Raw genomic sequence first — 20,942 nt, 5'->3', positions numbered from 1 at the left:
AACCCTTGCGTAGTCAACTGTGCTTATTAGAGCAGTCCTTCAGGAGCCGCATGCGGCTCTGGAGGTGCAGGTTTGCCGACCCCTGACCTTGGTGATGTATGAATGGAAGGTGGTGACGGAGGAGCCAACAGGTGACGGGGTTAAGGCCCTGAACTGGATCCCAGACATGCCGAGCTGTGCTTAAAAGTTCTCCATCACTATGGAGGCTGGAAACCAGCTCCTGACCACTCCTGTGAGCCACTTTTATTACATATTGTTAATAATATAATCAACAACTGAGGGCCTACAGTATTTTTACCATTCTTATAGCACAAAGGCCATTAGGAAAGCGCTATGGTTATGCTTTGTAAGCATTACAGAACATTTCTGTCTTGACCCTACTGCATGCGGATTCAACCATTTACAATTTCTTTATATTTAAAATTATAATCGACGATCAGATACTGTATATTTAAAAAAATGCATAAAAATTGGAAATTAGATAAGGACAGCATGTTTAGATGTTAACCATAATATTAATGACATGTTTAAGACACTTTCACTGACCGTTCAATATAGAGATCTAACGAAGGACTATTTTACAAGGGGAGTGGAAGAAAATGGACGAGTTGGTGGGCGGTGAGAAATTGGACAGGACTCTACATGCCATGATGCGGAAGTCTGCAAAAGGTGGGAAAGCATCAGTTCACCGGCATTAACCCTCAGTTGTGAGGATGGCTCTAAATTATCACTGAAAGTAAAACTCCTACAAGTACACTTAGCGCCACTACTACACACTGCCTTCCCAGTTTTAACAAACACAGCATTTTCACATGATTACCAGATTATTTCAGTCCCAACAATCATGCGTGGTTGCAAAATGTAAAATGTATAAATTCAGTCATTTCAGTTACAGTTACTAATTGCGTCACATCACCATCACAAGAGCATGCTAGTGCAAGCAATGCACGTAATAGGATATTTAATTTCCATACAAATGGGCAGATGGTGCACTTATTTGATAATATTCCCAAAGCACATTATTAAAGGGCTAACGGTGAAAATATATACAGCATGCCTGCATTAGATTACAAACTACCATGAACAAAATGCGATATTTAACACGTGCTATACATATTCGATACACTACACACACATATTCCGTAACCGTCCTACAAAAGGGTGCAAAAGCTTGGTCAAGGCATTATCGGCTCAATCATACCTCTCATTCTGTCCCACATGATGCCAAACAATGAGCGACAGGTTTTCCCTGACCCTTAAGAGCCACAGTAATGGGCTCAATTCTCAACCGGTCCTCTCTGTTGCGTGCACTTTAGTAGGTCTCTCAGGCAAGCCCCAAGCACCTGTTGCTGTTTGCAGCCAAGCAAGTGTGCCACCAATTTTATGATAGGTGTGAGTGGGTATTTGATTTATCAGCGGCATCTCAGCCGAGGTCACACCAACCCTGCTGGATGTCAAAATGGGTTTTAAATGAGCAAGAAGAAATTGTTTTGTTTGTTTCTTGATGTTGTTTTACCACAAAGGCTCTGATGGGATCTGAAGACGTAAACTTTCTTTGCCACGTATGTTTGTAGAGCACATTTGTTGAGCGTAAAAAATGTGTCCATGGCCAAATAGTAATTCATTGAGATTATCTCCGTCTCTGTGCGTGTCATTGTACCATGACAATTGTGTTATGTTGCATTAGCAATGCACTCCTACATTTTCATGAAAAGCTCTGGACATAGAAATGCATTATTATGGACTAACAATCCCCATAAATTATTGTTTTGGATACAAGATTCACCAAATGAAACAGATTCCCACTTGCAATGCATTCATCGAATTGTGCATGTAGGGATAGATTACTTTAAATTATTTGTGTTATTGTGATTGGTTCATGTGACGTTGTAAACTTCGGACAGCATCGATTCTAACAAGGGTCAAACTAGACTTAAATCTTGAATGTATGATGGGACCTCCCCAAACGTGGCGATTCATCCAATTGTGGAGAGGATGAATGGTTAGACCCATGCTGGTAATTGTAATTCTAACAAAAGTAACAATGGGAATGCAATAACACGCTTAAATAAAAACATGAAGCAGTACAATTTTGGAATTACACTGAATCACTAGAAGAGGAACACATGGATGAGATAAAATTCACAAGTTGGAGACATGAAAACTAAACTAAATCATTTAAAATTTTACCAGGTAAGGCCCACTGAGCTATATAGCTCTTTTTCAGAAGCAACCTGGCCACAAATGACAGCTCAACCAAGTGGCTATTCACGTGGAAATTTAAAGCAGCCAAATACTCTAAACACGTTTCTAAATGTGGAGGGAAAAAACGGAGGACCTGGAAATAAATCCACATGACCACAGGAGGTGTCAGTGTTGGGATCGAAACCATGACCTCCTGTATACCAGGAGAGGTATTTAACATCTCGCCAGCATATTGACTCATAAGAAAATCGGGCTTGGGAAAGACACGTCACTAGAAGGGATGATGCCTCGTGGTCCAGACTTATGATGAATGACAGTATGTCGACATTGGAGATGGAGCAATGAAAACATCTTGTGTGCAGGAGCTAAGATTAATTGTTGCATCATGAGACCACGATGTCTTGGCGAGTCCTTCATACAGTTTTCGACATATCATGGCTAATGATGATGATAATAAACAAACGAAAATACAACTTCAAAGGCCTAGAGCACTTCACTTCAAACTAAACATATATGTACAGTAAATGAGTGAAGGTTAGATAAGTGAAAGCATGTTTTCGATCTTACGGAGGGTATTTATCAGAACAACAAAAAATGTTTAGCCATAGGCAATCCACCACAATACCCACACTTTCTGTAACTTTAGGGAAATCAAATAAAGGCACTGTTTACAAATGTCTTCATGTGATTTGCTTACTCTGGTTCTTTCGGTAAAGTCACGTAGATAGAAAATCAATAGATTGATTACATATATCAATAGATTGATTTTCTATCTACGTGACTTTGCCGAAAGAACCAAAGAGTATGGATTCCTGCAGTCACGAAAGCTTTAAATCGAAATAAATATGTTTACCACAAATAATTACGCAAGTCGCTATCAAACTAGCTTTACCTGAAGTGTGTAATATATTCAGCAAAAGAAGTTCAACATTCATACATACGTAGTGTGTATGCCACAAGCCGTAATTATGCTTGACTGTTTGAACTCCAATGGGTAACTCGGCTCCCAAACATGAAAACAAAAAAGTGCTGACCACGATCCTGAAGTCCGGACCGAATGTGCCGCAACATATTCACGTGGATTATTAATGACACCATGCGGGTTTCTATTTTAAAAACACACCGTGGAATCACAGCTGTGGAACAAAAATAAAGCTGCACTAGACCGCATGCATGCTGTACACAACATACATGTAGTCACACAGTGAAGATAGTGTATCTGTATGTACATATAAACTAAGACCTTATTGATCGGTTAAACGTCCATTTAAACCAGTTATTTTTTTTCCAAGGGAGCCCTGGGTTTAAAACATTTTCATTAATCCTATGCTTGACATGTACATGTGAATATATTGGAACTGCCGCACAGCATGTGTGAGAATGCGCCGAGATCCCACCGTTCTCGCACTGTGGCTCGCTGAGCTTGCCAGCTGGCCTGTCCCGGTTCGACTCCAGTTATCTCCGCCTTCCCACCGGCACTCTGCTGCGCCTTCTTGCCGTTGCCTCCAACGTCCGCCGCCATGGTTCGCTCCCAGGACCCGTCTTGGTCCCAGGGCCCGTCCTGGTCCCAGGGCCGGCTCGGCACAGGCGGTAGCTCCTTGGTGGAGGTCCCCTCTTCTCTCGGAGGCTTGCGGCTCCGCTTGAGCGACTCTGGCAGTAGCAGAAAGAAGGGGAAACACCGCATGGCTCGGCCGGACAGATGAGGGAAGAGAGGGAAGGCACGGCGACCGGGTCCGATCCGGGCATTAACGCGCCCACGTTCAGCGGAAGCTTCTGCAGATTTCTACCATCCCGGCACGCACATGGCCGCTCTTCGGATGCGATGCTTTGAAGTGATGAGAGAGAGAGACAACGCTCGCTGCGTTGTAAATCTTGTAATGAACACAAGTGCACGCTCTGTGTTGTTAAGACTGCGCACGAGAGGCGTTCGCTCGGCGGTGCTACCGAGGTTGAACCCCCCCGAGCGCGCTGCGTGTGATGTTCGCGATGGTGACACGCGCACCAGAGGACACGTGTGTGTGCGTGTTGTTGTGTGTGCGTGTTGTGTGCTGGTATGCGGTTGTCAGCGTGTTTAATAGAGTACTCATTCAAGTACATATATTGTGAGCGTGAGCTACATGTGCACTGTGTTAGTATGCGGTGGTCAGCGTGTTTGATAAGAGTATTAATGAAAATGTCAATTATATGCTGTGTATAAGTAGTATACTATATGGACTGGTCAACATGTATTCACGTAAGGATATACAGTATATATGCTGCGTGTGTAAATGTTATGTGTTGTGTGCTGGTACACAGTGTGTTAATGCAAGGTTTTGTACATATTGTGCGTGTTGTGAAATGGTCAGCGTGATTAGTGGAGTTTTAATGGAAGTGTTTACGTATGGTGTGTGTGTATGTCGTGTGTGTAGCCAGTGTTGTTCCGAGTGGAGATGTGCAACACGGCGTGTGTACAAGAACAGCCTCGTAATGTTTAGACATACAAGTGATGTTTGTTATTTTGTCTTTTATGTGTGTTGGTATGCAATGACCGGTGTGTACTCTATTAAAGCAAAGAGTGTACATCAAACTGTTTGTGTGCTGCGTGTATTGGTTCTATGTATGAGTGAGCGTGGCTATAAGATATCATTAACTCCAGGGTGTACACGTGATGTGCCTTGTGCAGGCAGGTCATGTGTGAGTATGTCTTTAACGCAGCGTGTACACGAGAGTAATGATGCAACGGTATATTCTGTATATGATGCGTTTACAGAGTCTCTAACAGAATATTATTTCAAAGATATATACTTAATTGTTTTTTTATACCACATGATGTGTATGTGTGTTTGTGTTGTGCGAGCACGTGCGTAATACAGCATGTTTATGCGAGTATTAATGAAAGGGTATATTTATGTAAATTCTGCGTGTATGTGTTGTGTGTTGGTATTCGGTCGTGGTGCGAGTGAGCGAGTGTATTGAAAGTGTATAACAAAGCATTACTGCAAGCATGTACATATGCTGTGTATGTGTCTATGGTGTGTGTATGTAGCACGGGGAATGGTAGCGCAGTGGTTAGATTCCCGCTCATGGCCAACACCAGTGACGATCATCTGAGCCGGACCTGGGCCTCACCAAGGTCGACTTAGCCTCAAATGAGTACCTGGTGCGGTGTGTAAACATTGCCTCGCAAGAGACAAGGGCGGCCAGGCGTGGTGCTGGCCAACTCCTCGTGTGCCGTGTCGACCTTCATAGGTGTTTGTGAAGAGCACTTGCCCCAAGAGTCTTTAAAGGCTATACGGGGGACATGTTTCTTTGTAATAGAAGCTTGTTCTACTCTGTCCTCCTTTGCGCTATATCTGCCGTCCTGCGTTAAATCGAAATTTAGACTTGGCGAAGGTGCAACTTAAATCGCACATGCATCCACATGCCAGAATGAGCGGGGTAGGTTACGACTGTAGGAGTCTTGCATTACCAGGAAAGGGGCCGTCCATAAATGACGTCACGCGATTTTGGACGATTTTTTACCCCCCCCCCCCTTCGTCACACGACGTCACAAGTCAGACCCCCCTCAAATATGACGTCACAAAGCTCTGCCCCCCCCCCCCAAAAAAAAAAACATGCCTCAAATCTTTTAAACTATTATCATTGTAGTGCGTATTTAATGTGCCGCTGCACTCTGATGTTGTAGGAGAAAACATTTATAAAAAAAAAGTATATTTAAATAAGTAGAACGTGTTGTCTATATTTATTTCAAGTTGCACATTTTGATGTGACGTCACATTTCTCAACCCCCCCCCATCGTCACACATCGTCACAAATGTCTGACTCCCCCCCCCCCCTAGGTGCGTGACGTCATTTATGGACGGTCCCAAAGGTGATGTACGGATTTTTTAAACAGTTTTTATTCTAACACAACTCAAGCCCCGGTCGCAAGCGGAGGGGAACAAACCGATGTCGGTGCGGCTGGACCTTACAAAGGGGGAAGTTGGACTCGCTGCCCCACTGCAAGTGGGGCACCACGTGAAGGGGCACGAAGATTGATTTGGGGAGGGGAAAGGGATAAGGGAAAGGGGTAACTAACATACTGGGAAAACAAAAGGGGCCGGGGGTAGGTTGGAAGGGGGGGGGAGATAAAAGGGGGAGAGAGGGGGGGGGGAAAGGAGTACAAAGAAAAACCCTAGAAAAAATAATAATACACACGGGGCCTCATGTGGAGTGACGTCACGCGCGGGACACAGACATTATTGGATCATTATAGTAGTAAATTCGCGGGGGGGGGGGGGGGTGCATCAAGCGTACATACACAGGTGGGGGGGGGGGGGTGTAAAAAGTACGCATGCGTACAGGGAGGGGGGGGGGGTCAAGTTTTGACAGATTTTTGCGTACGTACTAAATGGATGTCCCCTAACCTTCCCACTGAGCGATGCTCTGCTCCCGCTCGTCACGACGGAGGGTTGCGGCCCCCTCCCCTTACACCCGTCCCCATCTCCCAACGTCCTCACCCACGCACCTCATTATAAGCTCCGTAGGAATGGGGACCATCTGGTCTCCAACTCTCGATCCTTCACTTTAAACTTGTGGCTTAAGTGCTCAATCCCTGCTTGGGCTAGAAGGTTATGGCAACCACTGTTTCCACGAGGGGGGGGGGGTTATGATCTTTCCAATTGGACAAGAAGACCTTCCCGGCCACAATGTTAAAGCTTTGAAGTAGAGCATTTTGATGTTTCGGCAGGGTGTCTGATGTCAGACCCCACAGAGTCGTTTCAACTGAACGGCTGAGGACGAGTGCTACAAATGCTGTTAAAGAAGTTCAAGATCTCCCAGTAGAGTTGTATTACGTACGGGAATAGCCAAAAGGCGTGAAGGTAAGACTGAACTGTACCTGGGGAGGATCTGGGACAATCTGGGGAGACCTCCATGAATTTTGCTCTTCACTCATTGGTCATCTAGGATCCGTGCATGAATTTAAACTGGACAAGCCTCAGTCGCCATTATCTTGGGCCAGATTGAGGGGCTTGCCAGATTTATGTCCATTTCTGCAGGGGGAAATAATTTCAAAGTTTCCGAGTGACTGGTCTGGTCTGGGCACCTTCGCCGTCCATCAGGCTCCATAGGAACGGGGACCATCTGGTCTCAAACTCTCGTTCCTTCCTTTTAAGCTTGTGGCTTAAGTGCTCAATCCCTGCTTGGGCTAGAAGGTTATGGCAACCACTGTTTCCACGAGGGGGGGGGGGGGTTATGATCTTTCCAATTGGACAAGAAGACCTTCCCGGCCACAATGTTAAAGCTTTGAAGTAGAGCATTTTGATGTTTCGGCAGGGTGTCTGATGTCAGGCCCCACAGAGTCGTTTCAACTGAACGGCTGAGGACGAGTGCTACAAATGCTGTTAAAGAAGTTCAAGATCTCCCAGTAGAGTTGTATTACGTACGGGAATAGCCAAAAGGCGTGAAGGTAAGACTGAACTGTACCTGGGGAGGATCTGGGACAATCTGGGGAGACCTCCATGAATTTTGCTCTTCACTCATTGGTCATCTAGGATCCGTGCATAAATTTAAACTGGACAAGCCTCAGTCGCCCTTATCTTGGGCCAGATTGAGGGGCTTGCCAGATTTATGTCCATTTCTGCAGGGGGAAATAATTTCAAAGTTTCCGAGTGACTGGTCTGGTCTGGGCACCTTCGCCGTCCATCAGGCTCCATAGGAACGGGGACCATCTGGTCTCAAACTCTCGTTCCTTCCTTTTAAGCTTGTGGCTTATGTGCTCAATCCCTGCTTGGGCTAGAAGGTTATGGCACAGGCGATAAGCATGTGCAATTCTATATTTGGCCTTTGGTATTTCTAGCCGATTTATGATTGGGTGAAATTGTTCGCTCAGGTTCTTACCACGGACTTTCACAATGGCGTCTCTGATTTCTAAGTATCTAAAGAAATGGGAGCGGGGGGTATTAAACTTAGCCTGCACCTGACTAAAGGACAACACCCCGCCCTTCTTAGGCAGAAGATCCCCCACAACTTCCAGGCTGGACTCCCTCCTGCTGACCCACATTATCTCCTTCCCCCCCACTTTCAAAGTCGGATTACTCCAGAGCAACGCTCTTCTGAGGAGAGGGACCAGTATGGTATTTCGGTAAATCCAGGAGAGCGAAGCCCATCTCCCTTACCGGTAGAGTGGGAGAAGGGTAGCCAATGCACGCGAGAGTTTACGATTCCAAATGAACATATCAATTCTGGAGTGGAGTACCTTGAAGGGCCTTGGAATATGGGAAAGGATTATACTTAAGTGTACAACAGTTTGGGGAAAATCGGCATCTTGATCAGGTTTGCCCTCTTATAGAGGGAGAGGGGGATGTCTGCCCATGCCAATAATGAGGCCCCAATCTCCTGAGGTCGGGGGGGGGGGGGGACATTTTTCCCGAAATGCGTTGTCAGTGAGGAAGGGACCATAACATTGAGATATTTGATATGGGATGGAGATACCAGTGATAGGGGGATTCATTTTGACTTAGCTACATTTATTTGAGATCCCGAGTCTCCCCCATACTCCCTCACCAGGTCCAAAATAGTTGGGATTGAAACTTCTGTTTTTTATCTGATAAGGGCATCATAGGCATAAAGAAACATTTTGTTTTCTACCGTGCTGAAACTTAGTCCCGCCAACTGCTGGCTTCTCCAGCCAGAGAGAGGGCAACCCACCCTGCCTTGTACCTCTGCTTAGCGCAAAGTTGGGAGGTGTCAAGCCGTTTGTAACCACCGAGACCATAGGGTCAGCATACAGAAGTCTGCACACGTCAATGAACGTGAGGAGAAAGCCCAATTTGTCCATCAACCGGAACAAAAAGGCCCATTCGACCCTATCAAACGCCTTTTCCCCATCATCCAGGGTGACGGCGTAAGTGGAAAGGTTGTCCTTGCTGGCTATCGCCATCGCATTGACCATAGTCCTGACATTGTCTGCGGCATCTCTGTTTTTGACAAACCCCGTCTGGGCTTTGCCATTGATCGTCGGGAGAACCTTGTCTAGTCTCATTGCAAGGATCTTTGCAAAGGGAGATGGGCCTATAATTACCCAGTGCACTGGGGTACCTGGCTTATGTAGAACCAAAATCCTGGCTTCGTTCATCGACCAGGGAAGAAATCCTGAATCTAAGGCTGTGTCCAACGTTACCCTCAACTGACATGTAAAGGCGGCCCCTAATTTTCAATAAAGCTCCAGTGGTAACCTGTCGGGCCTCGCCGCCTTCCCCGCCGGTGACGCGGCCATGGCATTGAGGAATTCATGAGGGGCAATGGGCCTGACCAGCTCTATGTTCTGGTTTGAACCCAAATTGGGGAAGGTGATCTTGGTCAGGAAAGAATTCATATCCTCTCCGGATAGAGATTACGAAGTGTACAAGGATTCATAGAACTCTTTAGAACACGCATTTATGTTCTTGGTCTTAATCACTGGAGAGTCCTTCCCACTTCGAATAGAGGCGATGTAGGAGCAATGCCGCTGGGATTTAACCATCCTTGCCAGAAATCTAGTGGTGGTGCGGGAAGGGTCATGGAAGGGCAGCCTGACTCTTGAATAACAGGCTAGCTTGGTCATTCAACAGCCTTTCTCGTTCCATTTTCGTGCCATCTATTTCTTTTAAAACCCCTGAGGACTATGAAAATGTAAACTTCCCATGAAGGCAAACAAGGTTCCTCTCCAGCTCATGTTGTCTTTCCTGGATAAACGCTCTTAGAGCATCCCAAATTATCTGGGGGGAGGGGGAGGATCAGAAGTAGAGTTAATCCGGATGAATTCATCCATTGCTTTCCTCAGCTCCTCAATCATGTGTTCCGTGTCCAGAAGCAGCCGCCTATCTCGGGACCAGAAGTTACTCGCCACCTCGTAGGGGTCTAAAGTGAGTTGAATTAATTATTATTGGGGCATGGTTAAACAGTTGCATGTTCAGAATTTTAACCTTCGTGAGCTGTGGTAAAAGTGGTTTGGAAATGAGAAAGTAATCAATTCTGGACAGCGTCCTACACCTTAGAGATATGGGTCAAGTAATTTATTGTCGGGTTCAGGGTCCTCCAGGGGTAGACCAGTTGGTGTTGAGATATTATTTCAGCCAAGAGAAGTCTCTGTGCAGCATTTTGGTCTGAGATAGTTGTATTAGATTTATCGAGGGCATGGTCCAAGACCAGCTTCTAGTCCCCTCCCACAATGACCTCCCCCACTTTTTTGTCAATCAGAGCCGTTATTGCTGAAAAGTGTTTTAGAGTTGATGGGGGTGTGTTAAACACATTGAGTAATGTGATTTCTCTGCCCTGTAATTTTCCTGTGAGGAAAACATTTAACTTGGGAGTCCAACACCAGCGAGTCCGGTGATTTTTTTTTTATTGACCAGGATTGCCACACCTCTGCTGCCAGAAGTATATGCAGCGTGGAATATCCACCCTACACAACCCCTTTCATGCTTACTGGCTTCCGGTTGGAAAAGATGTATTTCCTGAAGGGACGCTATATCAGCCTTGTGTTTCTTCAAGAAGGAAAGGGTGCGGTGTCTATTAATGGGTTGATTCAGTCCATTAACATTTAGGGAAATTATGTTGAGTTTAACAACTGCCGGAGGGATTGTCACACAGCTGTCAGAAGTCGGGAGGGGAGGATCGGGTCTATAACATCTGGCATTGCTACAAGGAGTGGACCCGGGCCAAAAGAGGTAACCATAATGTACCAAATGGGATTTAGAAGCTGCTACACAAGGGCAAAAACAGGGAAAGGGCAACCAAGCCAACAAAATTTTGGGGGAACAAAACAAAAAAGACACGACCAGGCCCAGAAAACCGAGCCCAAACATAGAGTCAACCATGGACTCCCGAGGTGCAGCCCTCGAGGCCGGACCCTATTTCTTTTCAACGACGACCCGCAACAAGAACTATAACACACCAAAAACGACCACCCGCAATCCCCTTTTAACAATCTGGGGATAAAAGGGAAGAGGAAGAGAGAGGAAAAGGGAGAGAGGTAAGAGGGAGGGGGGGATGAGGGGGGAGACGGCCACGCTCACTCCGAGTCCGGGCCCGACTACAGTGGCAGGGGACAGAAGGACTTGCATCCCATTCCGCCCCTGAAAGAGCGAAGATGGGTGGGGCTAGGGGAGGCGCAAAAGGAGTTCTCCTCTTGGTGGCGCAAGGGAGGCGGTGCAACTACGGGGAAGGTGGCGCTGAACCAAAGCAGTCCGCGGCGCAGGGAAAGGTCAGGATTGGGTACCCCACCCTCCCCATGGGAGGGCCTTCGGTGAGGGTCTCCTGAGCGGACGTATCCCATGTAGGGATATTTTTTATGCAGTATCAGATGGCAAAGCCCATTAATGTAAGTGCAATGCAATCTCACACATTCCAATAAAGGCATTATAATCTTCGCAACTACATAATCCATCTGTCTCAGACGTACAGCCTTTAATCAACCACACTGCCTCTATAACTGGCCGGCTAGTGCTATATGGCACTGTATCACAAATATTTGCGAGTTCATCACATTGCAGTCAGTAGGCTCTTGGGTTGTGGTGGTGGCAGCGATATGGTAGTGCTGAGCATTACCCCCTCTTATGCATAGGTATTCTCCAGGTATTCCAGTTTCCTCCGAAAGGAAGCCAAACACTCAATAATAGAATGCATTCAAATATCCCAATACAGGACCCTCCAGAAAAGATCCTGAGGCTCAAGGGGGATTTCCTGGGTAAATAATTGTCACTTTAACACAATGACACAAGTAAAATACGATAATAGATTACAAACAACTGGGTCACACATCTGAGTTTTCTATCAGTTAAATTTGTAATGGAAATTGTTTCTCCCACGTCTGCCCTGTGAGTTCCTGCATGGTTAAATAAAGGATTAATTGACCCATGACATGAATGTGTTACATACTGAAGCATACAGAATGCACGAATGAGTGAACACTTTTTTTAAACGCATTAAAAATTTAAAACGCAATATTTCTCTCTACTAAAGTCTGAGTCAATAGCATGGCATACAGTACTTAACTTGACCGCAATGTTTGCGTACAAGTTCAACGAATAATGATGTCCATTTGACAGGATGTTTAGCAGCTGCAATGCTGGAATAATGACTTGCAAACGTTTTCAATCCACTGCTGAATGAAGGCCTTCCCATGCTATCATGGTGGTTCTCTCAATCATAATTCACCATAATGCACAGTGAAGGTTGGGGCGGGAGCAGGACCTGCGCACATATCACTCGCCACATCACTCAAACTCTAATCACTAATCACCGACAGCTATTAATCACTGACACCACCGCTCCTCCTTCGCAGATATAGAATGGAAAATGTTTCATTACACAACAGATGACACACACACTTTTGGCAAATATGAAGATGTAATGTCCATGTCATGGCCAAATGAACCACCCAGAAAAAAATACCGTACAGTAATTCATCCATCCCTTCTTAAAAGGATTCTCTCCTTGAAGTCTCCACTGTGTAACGCACTGCCAAGCAGTTCTAGAAGCATTTTTGTGGTGCATTGGAGGCTACAGAGAACACTGAAAAGGCCATGTACTTAATAGTGTATACACATACTGTACTGTCGTAAACACAGGTCTCCCTTGAAATATACTTTTGGTCTTAATACGCTCTCAGCTGGTTATAAAGGACATAATTGAATGCACTGAAATTGGATCATGAAAGGTTGAATCATTATTGAGTATTCAAAACAAAATCATGTTTTCATTAAAGGCACTTTAATGCTGAATTGGGGGAGCAATGGTGCGTTGGCTAGCAACGCCACGCTATGATCGCGGCTACCTAAGTTAAATTTCCGACTAAGGCTAACATCAGTTGTGAACCCCAACCCCCTTTACAAACCTGCAACGACCAGTGTGGTGAAATATGGTCAATCAACCTCATGCCTGACACTGTGTGTGGACTAACAATTCAGCAGTGGATTGACAAAGGACTGTAATTATTAATTGTTCCATTACGATGACGATGCTAACTAAAACTCGATTTTACACACCACTATTAACACAAGGCCTCACAGCGCTTTACATAAAATAACCCTACCCGAAATGAACAAAACTAAAAAGGGTAAAAAAAACTATATTAAAGGGGGGAAAACACTTACACAAATATGCAAGGGAAAACGAATATGTAAAATACAGTTTAATAAGTTAATTATTAATAAAAAATTTAATTCATAGATGAATACTAATTCGCAGATAAATGTGTTTTAATATATTTAGCTGGTGTAGCTCATTTGAGCTTTCAATGGCACAGTAGTTGCAAAAGCTTAGTTTTCATCCGGACTCTTTCTGGTGTGCTCTCACATCAGAGGTCGCAACCGGGTACCCGATACCCGTATCCTACCCGATACCCAGCTACCTGTACCCGGCCGGGTACAGGTACCCGTTTGTGACCCTGGTGCGGCCAGGTACGGGTACGGGTAGGCCGTGAGTCACTGGTGAGTAACCGTTTGTCACTCATTTCCCAACGTCTTGTCTCTTCTCACAATTCAAGTTCCTAGAATCAACCCACTCGCACCTGCAACATGGCTTCATCCCAGAGGTCGCAATCGGGTACCCGTACCCTACCCGATACCCGGCCGGGTACGGGTAGCCAGGTATCGGGTAGGGTACGGGTACCCGTTTTCTACCCTGGTGCGGCCGGGTACGGGTACGGGTAGGCCGTGAGTCACTGGTGAGTAACCGTTTGTCACTCATTTCCCAACGTCTTGTCTCTTCTCACAATTCAAGTTCCTAGAATCAACCCACTCGCACCTGCAACATGGCTTCATCCCAGAGGTCGCAATCGGGTACCCGTACCCTACCCGATACCCGGCCGGGTACGGGTAGCCAGGTATCGGGTAGGGTACGGGTACCCGTTTTCGACCCTGGTGCGGCCGGGTACGGTTAAGGAATCAAAACCCGTTTGCGACCTCTGTCTCACATATGTATGAGTCCAAGTTCTCGTCATTGACATCTGCATTGTGGTAATAGGGTACCTTACTGCACACCGCCAGGCTTTAGACCACCAACCCAAAAAGTAAAAATTGTGGTCATTATTTTAGGCACCAGCGACAGTGAGACAACTGTCGACACGAATTTGGAATAATCAGCGCAGTATAACCCACCATTGTCCCCAGCCGACGCATACTCTTCTGTCTAACGAGGTTCCCATCATTTACAGAAAGTGAACATTGTTTTTGGGTGATAGTGCATTGGCAGTGGGTGCACAAGCACACATTCGTCAATAAAACACACTGCCATGAAGAGAAAACAACATACAATAGGCAGCATTTCTTTCGTAAGAGAATCTACTTTGCAATCATGGTCAGACACCCAGCCGTAGTGCTCTCCGTGACATCACTGCATAAACCTTTTACATGCCCTGTTGTCAATCAACTGCTGGATGAGGGCCTCCGCATGCAAGTATAGAAGTACAGTACAACAAATTATTTTTTATGTAATACCCTCTTCTACTGCTCACCACATAGCACTGACACACTGCATATTAAAATATGTCAGAGTGATGTTTCTAGAACGCAATATTCACATGCTTTAAGGCAATTTTATAAACTATTTCTTCATTTAGTAAAAGTTTTAAACTTTGTGTCAAACAGCCTGGCACACACACAGCCTGTGCATGTGTCTGCCAAAAAAAACTCTACCTTTTTTGGCATGTATCTTTAAATATTTTTACTTCACAAATTAGTTGTTTTAAATTGTGCTTGTGCACCACTGCCAAGTCAGTATTCCCAAATAATTTGCAATAAAAAGTTGTTAAATGATCATCGAAAACCAATAGTCGATTCCTGAACTTGTGGATCAGTACTTGCTTCCAATGGCAACTGGTAATGAATGCAATGATATTTATAATTGATGCATTGATTGGTTATGTATGTGCTGAACGAAAAAACCGCAAGGCCGCAGGCATAAGTCACCATGTTGTACATTTGCCTTGGTTGCTAAAATGTGCAGCCCTGCAATTGCTTACTCATATTACTGCTAGCGGAAGGGCCTCTACTAGAGGAAGCTGTCGAGGTTATTTGGTCTACTCTTCCACGACGACCAGACGTGTTGGAAGATGTACAAATTACACTTTACCCTGCCACATTCCACCTGCTAATTGACTTAAGTGCGGTGCACCCAGAATCAGAATCTGTATTTATACTGTAGGAGGAATCCGATGAGCTATAAAGCTGTTTTTCACAGATGCCCAGGAGGGGCTGGCCGGAACGTTACAACAACAATGCAAAACCACGATTGAGTGCAGAGTACGGGAAAGGTAAGCAAATGAATAAAACATATGTAAAAATAAAACGAATCTATTGTGTTCTACCAGGCTAGGCCCACTTAGCTATTAGCTTATTTTTTCAGAAGCGACCTAACCACAAATTATAGCTCAACGAAGTAACTCATCATGTGAAAATGTATAGCAGCAAAATTATCTGGATAATATAAACCCATTTAGACTGCAAGGGGATTTAGAAAATCGCCCAATTGTTTCCACTGCCGCACCGGGAGATTGAACTGAGCAGGCGACCTCTTGATTCCGAGTGAAACGTGCTAACCACTACACCACAACAGCTTATTTCATTTCTGGCATAAAGGAAATACAATTACTGTTCATTGCTGGGCATTGCTATGTGTGCGGCAAACCGGGAACGGGTTTTTCATGCACTTGACAGTAATGCAAAACAAAACGATTTTAGCAACCCGAGTAATAACACTTTCACAAGTCTCGCCGGGATTAGTTATGATCAGTTTCAGTAAAACGTGGGATTTTAAAGATTTGCCCACGGTTGAAAAAACAGATTTACAATGCATAGGACAGGAGACGTAAACACAAGTGTCGAGTGGAAATAAAGTTTACATGAGAAAAGGGGTAAACATTTTGAACCGGAGTGGTTGAAGTAACAAAAACACGTTTCAGAAGATTCGAAGGAGCAAAACTCAAGAATGCCAAACCGAGTCACCGCAGAGTTTTTTTACAAATTTTAAAAGTGTAAAGTATAAATATGCCAGTGAGAAAAACTGTGTTTAAAGTTGAATTAATGTTTTAAGTGGTCGACGAGAATTTCTTAAAATTCACTGTGGGTAAAACATGTTAAATTACTATCACAGACGCGAATTATTTGGTGGTGGTGCTGCTGCACTGGCAATGATACAAAAGCACAATTAACAAAACGCTCAAATTCATCAAAGGGAAAAATACATAATAGGCCATGGCCATGAAGAAGGGCCATTGCCTGAAACGTCGCCCATTATATTTTTTATATATAATAGCCCAGAAATGTGTGTAACGCGCGTGACGTCACTCCACATGCCACACCCCCCCCCCCCGTCATTAATAATAAAATAATCACGGGTGGGTGGATTTTTACACTCACGCAGAAGAAGGTTGAGTGGAAAGAATTTTTTTTTCGCAAAGTCGCTTCAAATATGACGTTTCTTTACAGAAAGTGACGGTCAAGAATACATATACGCAGCACAGTGCTACATCCGCACGTGACGTCACTGCAAAAGAGGCCCTCCCCCCTCATTAATAATCATGAGCGGGTGGATTTTGACACTCCTGCAGGTCGAGGGGAAATATTTTTTTACGCAAATTCGCTTTTAATTTGACGTTTCTTTATTGAAAGTTAATCAAATAAATAATTATACGCAGCAACAAAGTGTATTTGGTGTCTTTATTATATATACATTTCTCCGTGATTTTCCAGACATTGTATAGAATTCAATATGAATACATACAACCCCAGCGAGCGAAAGCAGAAGAAAATAAAGTATCAGATCAGTGATTTCGAACTAATTTAAGGTGAGTTAAATGCAGTGCTACAGTGACATGAAGTGAGGTGTTTTATGACATAGTTTTGTGCAAGAATCACTGCCATTAATACAGCGTATTTGAAAAAGATGGACCCGATTTGAAATCGCTATATCTCTGCAACCACGAACCGCCCATGAATGAAACTCTTACCACTTGAAAGGGCGGGGCATAGAGAGGAGGGCGGGGCATAGAGAGGAGGGCGGGGCATAGAGAGGGCGGGGCATAGAGACGTCGGGTCATAGAGTTTCAAATGATTACCGCTCGATGCCTCTCTCAGCGCACAAACAGCCCCTAGTCTCAGTCATTCGCAAGCCACACTGCCTCAACGTTGGATAGGTCGCACGGGACCCCAAGACTTGGCGCTACACTCTTGGCCCCCAAGATCACCCCCAGACATCACACCCTGCGACTTTTTCTTGTGGGGATACATCAAAGACCGTGGGTTTGTGCCACAGTTAGCGACTAATCTGGATGACCTCAAAAACAGAATCACGGCAGCGGTGACTTCAGTGGAAGAAGACACTTTGAGAGGTGTTTGGGACGAATTCAACTATCGTCTCGATGTTGTCCGTACAGCAGGTGGAGGGCACATAGAGCATATATAAAATGGTTGGTAAAACTTGATAACTCATTAAACTGTTTGTAACTTTTTGTGCAATTGTAACATGTTGCCATCGTGATATATACTGCTTTGAAATTGGGTCCATCTTTTTTTAAACACCCTGTACAGTACAAGAGATTCACACAAAATATCGTATACCGAGGTTTCATTTTTTTAACCTTCTTGGTTTTTTCGGTAAAGTCACGTAGAAGAGAAATAAAAATATAATAAAAATAAAACATAATAAAATACGATTCTTACGTTTCGGCCACAACGCAAGCAGCCGTCCTCAGGTGAAGAACAGGTCTGTCAGACGCTGTCTTTCCGACAGACCTGTTCTTCACCTGAGGACGGCTGCTTCCGTTGTGGCCGAAACGTCGTGAGAATTGTATTTTATTATGTTTTATTTTCATTATTTCCCTTCTACGTGACATTACCGAAAGAACCAAGAAGATGAATCCCTGCAGTCACGAAAGCTTTAAATCGAAATAAAAAAATTTAAGTGAAGAAAATTTAATTTACGTGCAACAATTCCTAAAAAAATGTACAATCACAATAAAACGTAAATGTACATCTTTAATATTACATCTTCCGTCCTAGGACGGGCAAAAGGCTAATTAAAGGTCAATTAAATACAGTGCTACAGTTAAATTAAGTGAAGTGTTTGATACTCTTAGGTTTTTTCGGTAAAGGCACGTAGGTAAAAATAAAAATAAATAACAAAAATAATAATAGAAATAAAATAATTAAAAAACCTAAGAGTATGAATCCTTGCAGCCACGAAAGCTTCAAATCTAGAAGTGTTAGATGACATCGTTTTGTGCAAGATTCACTGCCATTAAAACAGTGCTACAGCGAAATGCAGTGCAGTGTTTAATGACATTCTTCTGTGGATGATTCACTGCCATTAAATGTACACAAGATACAATAATACTCTGCTCAATTTTTTCGTAAATTTTACAGCTTCCGTCCTAGGACGTGGCAAAAGGCTAATATTTTTATATTCATACTCTTATGTTTTTTTCGGTAAAGTCGCGTAAGTAAAAAATAAAAAAAATGATATAAATAAAAGAATAAATCACGACGTTTCGGAGGCAACACAAGTCTCCGTCTTCAGGTGGGACCGTCACAGCTAAATATTTTATATTGACGATTGTGTCGAATCACAGACAATACGGCATCATCAAACAATATCGATTGTACGTGATAACAACACGTTTGAAAGTTGAACTGGTGTAACAAGGTGACAGCAAGTCTGCAACATTCAAGGAGAGTGCAAACTACATTAACTTCAACTGTAACAAAAACAGGAATGTAATCCAGTGAATGAAAATTACTCCACAAGTAGGAAAAAAGTTTAAGTTCTAAGTGAGAAAAACACACATAACACGAGTTTAAAACACAAATACAAATTTTCGCGGGATTTACCCCGATTACGAAACACATTAACGTCAACGTTTAAGCGGCGAAGCGTATTTAAATACAAGTTAAGCTGAACAATTTGGTGGAATTCAAAGACATCTGTGCCTCTAAAACATTTTACTGGTACAGTGACGCGATTCTTAGGTTTCTACCGAGTGTACCACTACACAGTACAAGCGTACACACAGGCACACAACAACAAGGGCGTTATACACAATAACACAACACGTTAACAACGTACACTCATGCGTGTGTACATACACAACGCAGAGATGTGCTGCAGTTCAAACAAACACCTCCGAAGTTATCATAAGTTGAACGTGACGTCACTCGCACACGGCTCAATCCGATCACGTAAAGAGACTTCGATGCGTATTCGTCTTACCCTGTCGCGTTAGTCCTCGTCGCTTAACCACCTGTGCATAAAGAAAGAGGTGAACTTGTTAAAGCGTTCTGAAGGAGCTACATATATGTGTGTGTGTAACATTTAACACATCGCCAGCGCTTCGCTTTTGTTTTGGTTTTTTTCTTCCTTGAGTCGCCTACCCCGCCCCCCGACTCCTCCCCCCCCCACGTGATGTCAACTCAGGGGGGGGTCAAAAGGTCACGAGGGGAGGAGCCAATACCCCGTTATACGTCGTCTCGCAACTACGTCGTCGCTTCGTTAATCCTCTACCACTGCCAGATTTGCGTCGGTTTTAAACCCACGCTTACGTCCCTTTCACGTCGTCCTAGTCAGCATTCGCCGCCGCCTACCCTGTCCATCACTTTGATTTACGTCGTTTCGATATTGGACGCAATCCCCGACGTGAACGAATGAATTAACGTAATTGGTGTTTGCAGGGGTCACGTGCTGCCTGCAGAGTGGATTATTTAGAGTGTTCATCGATGAATGGATGCCTTGAATCGGTTAGAATCGATCGAACCACGACAAAGAATGAATGCAAAGACACATTGCACATGTGGAGAGTCGAATCGTGCACGAATAAGAATTTTTGCCTTGTATGCAAATTCATATTTTTGCACTGCTTGGAATATTAAGAGAAAAAATTAGGTGAATGTAAGTGGAAGATACTACACGTGTGAACTTAAATTGTGACTTACGAACACGATTATGTAAGAGATTGTATAACTTATCGGCGGGTATTTGTATCAGTGTGTGTTATAGGCTTTGAGCAGGATCATAAAAATCAACAATGAAAAAGAAAATGGACCAAGAGTTGCAAACTGCGTAATGCTGCACTGAGAAATGCTTGCCTGGAATTACATTGGGACATCAAGAGGAACACGTGGATTAGAGAAAATACCCACTCTAGATACGTTGTGATGCATACTATATTTGTTGGTCGAATCGAATAGGTTAAACGTGTGTTGTGCACCCTCCTCCACCCAACACAGCCAATTAATAAAATCGTCACGTGAACAAACGTGCCAATGTATTACTGTTTCAGCAGCACACCAGTATGTGTATTAATTGGCTGTGTCGGTTGGAGGAGGGTGTAAAGCACATTCTCCGTACGCTACCCGACCCAAATATCAATTATGAATGATAATATTGGTCGCGAAATCCTACGTGTTAAATTTCGATGCGTCACATTGACTTAAAACATGTAAGTGTGCTTCTGCGTGACACTTCATGGCCAGAAGGAATGGTGGCCGGCGGTCAAGACTAACTAAAGAGTAGCAGACAAGGGAGGGAAACGCTCTAGAGAACATGCACCGCTGGAATCGAGCAATGAAGTCAGCTCGTGTACAGATGCGAGAGAGATTGTTGCACGCAAATTCGTGACAGATGGGAACGGCTTGGGGTGGCCTTCTTCCAGCAGTGGATAGCTCGTTTATTGATATGTCAGCTTTCACAGATACGTCAACACCTTTCTTAACGCTGGGTAATTTTTTAAATAATCTGTTATT

General features: G+C 44.1%; 1 protein-coding gene across 3 annotated transcripts in view; it reads right to left on the bottom strand.

The window, feature by feature from the left end:
• LOC144937206 (BTB/POZ domain-containing protein 3-like) overlaps positions 1 to 19,550 on the bottom strand; it is a 34,561-nt gene extending 15,011 nt beyond the window's left edge. Inside the window, exons 1-2 of one of the 3 annotated variants that reach the window (XM_078864555.1) lie at positions 19,414 to 19,550; positions 3,603 to 3,855 (exon numbers count right to left, since the gene is read on the bottom strand). In XM_078864555.1, the coding sequence (XP_078720681.1) occupies positions 3,603 to 3,727 (125 nt within the window). In that variant the 5' untranslated portion in view covers positions 3,728 to 3,855; positions 19,414 to 19,550. Of the gene's footprint in view, positions 1 to 3,602; positions 4,095 to 19,413 lie in introns of those variants that run through there. The other 2 variants (XM_078864554.1, XM_078864556.1) reach the window with 2 other exon arrangements.
• Between the last annotated feature and the right edge of the window lie 1,392 nt (positions 19,551 to 20,942).

This window comes from Lampetra fluviatilis, chromosome 18 (genome assembly GCF_964198595.1).
Source record: "Lampetra fluviatilis chromosome 18, kcLamFluv1.1, whole genome shotgun sequence".
NCBI lineage: Eukaryota > Metazoa > Chordata > Hyperoartia > Petromyzontiformes > Petromyzontidae > Lampetra > Lampetra fluviatilis.
The sequence above is the reverse complement of the archived record's forward strand: the minus strand, read 5'-3'. Positions and strand labels throughout refer to the sequence as shown.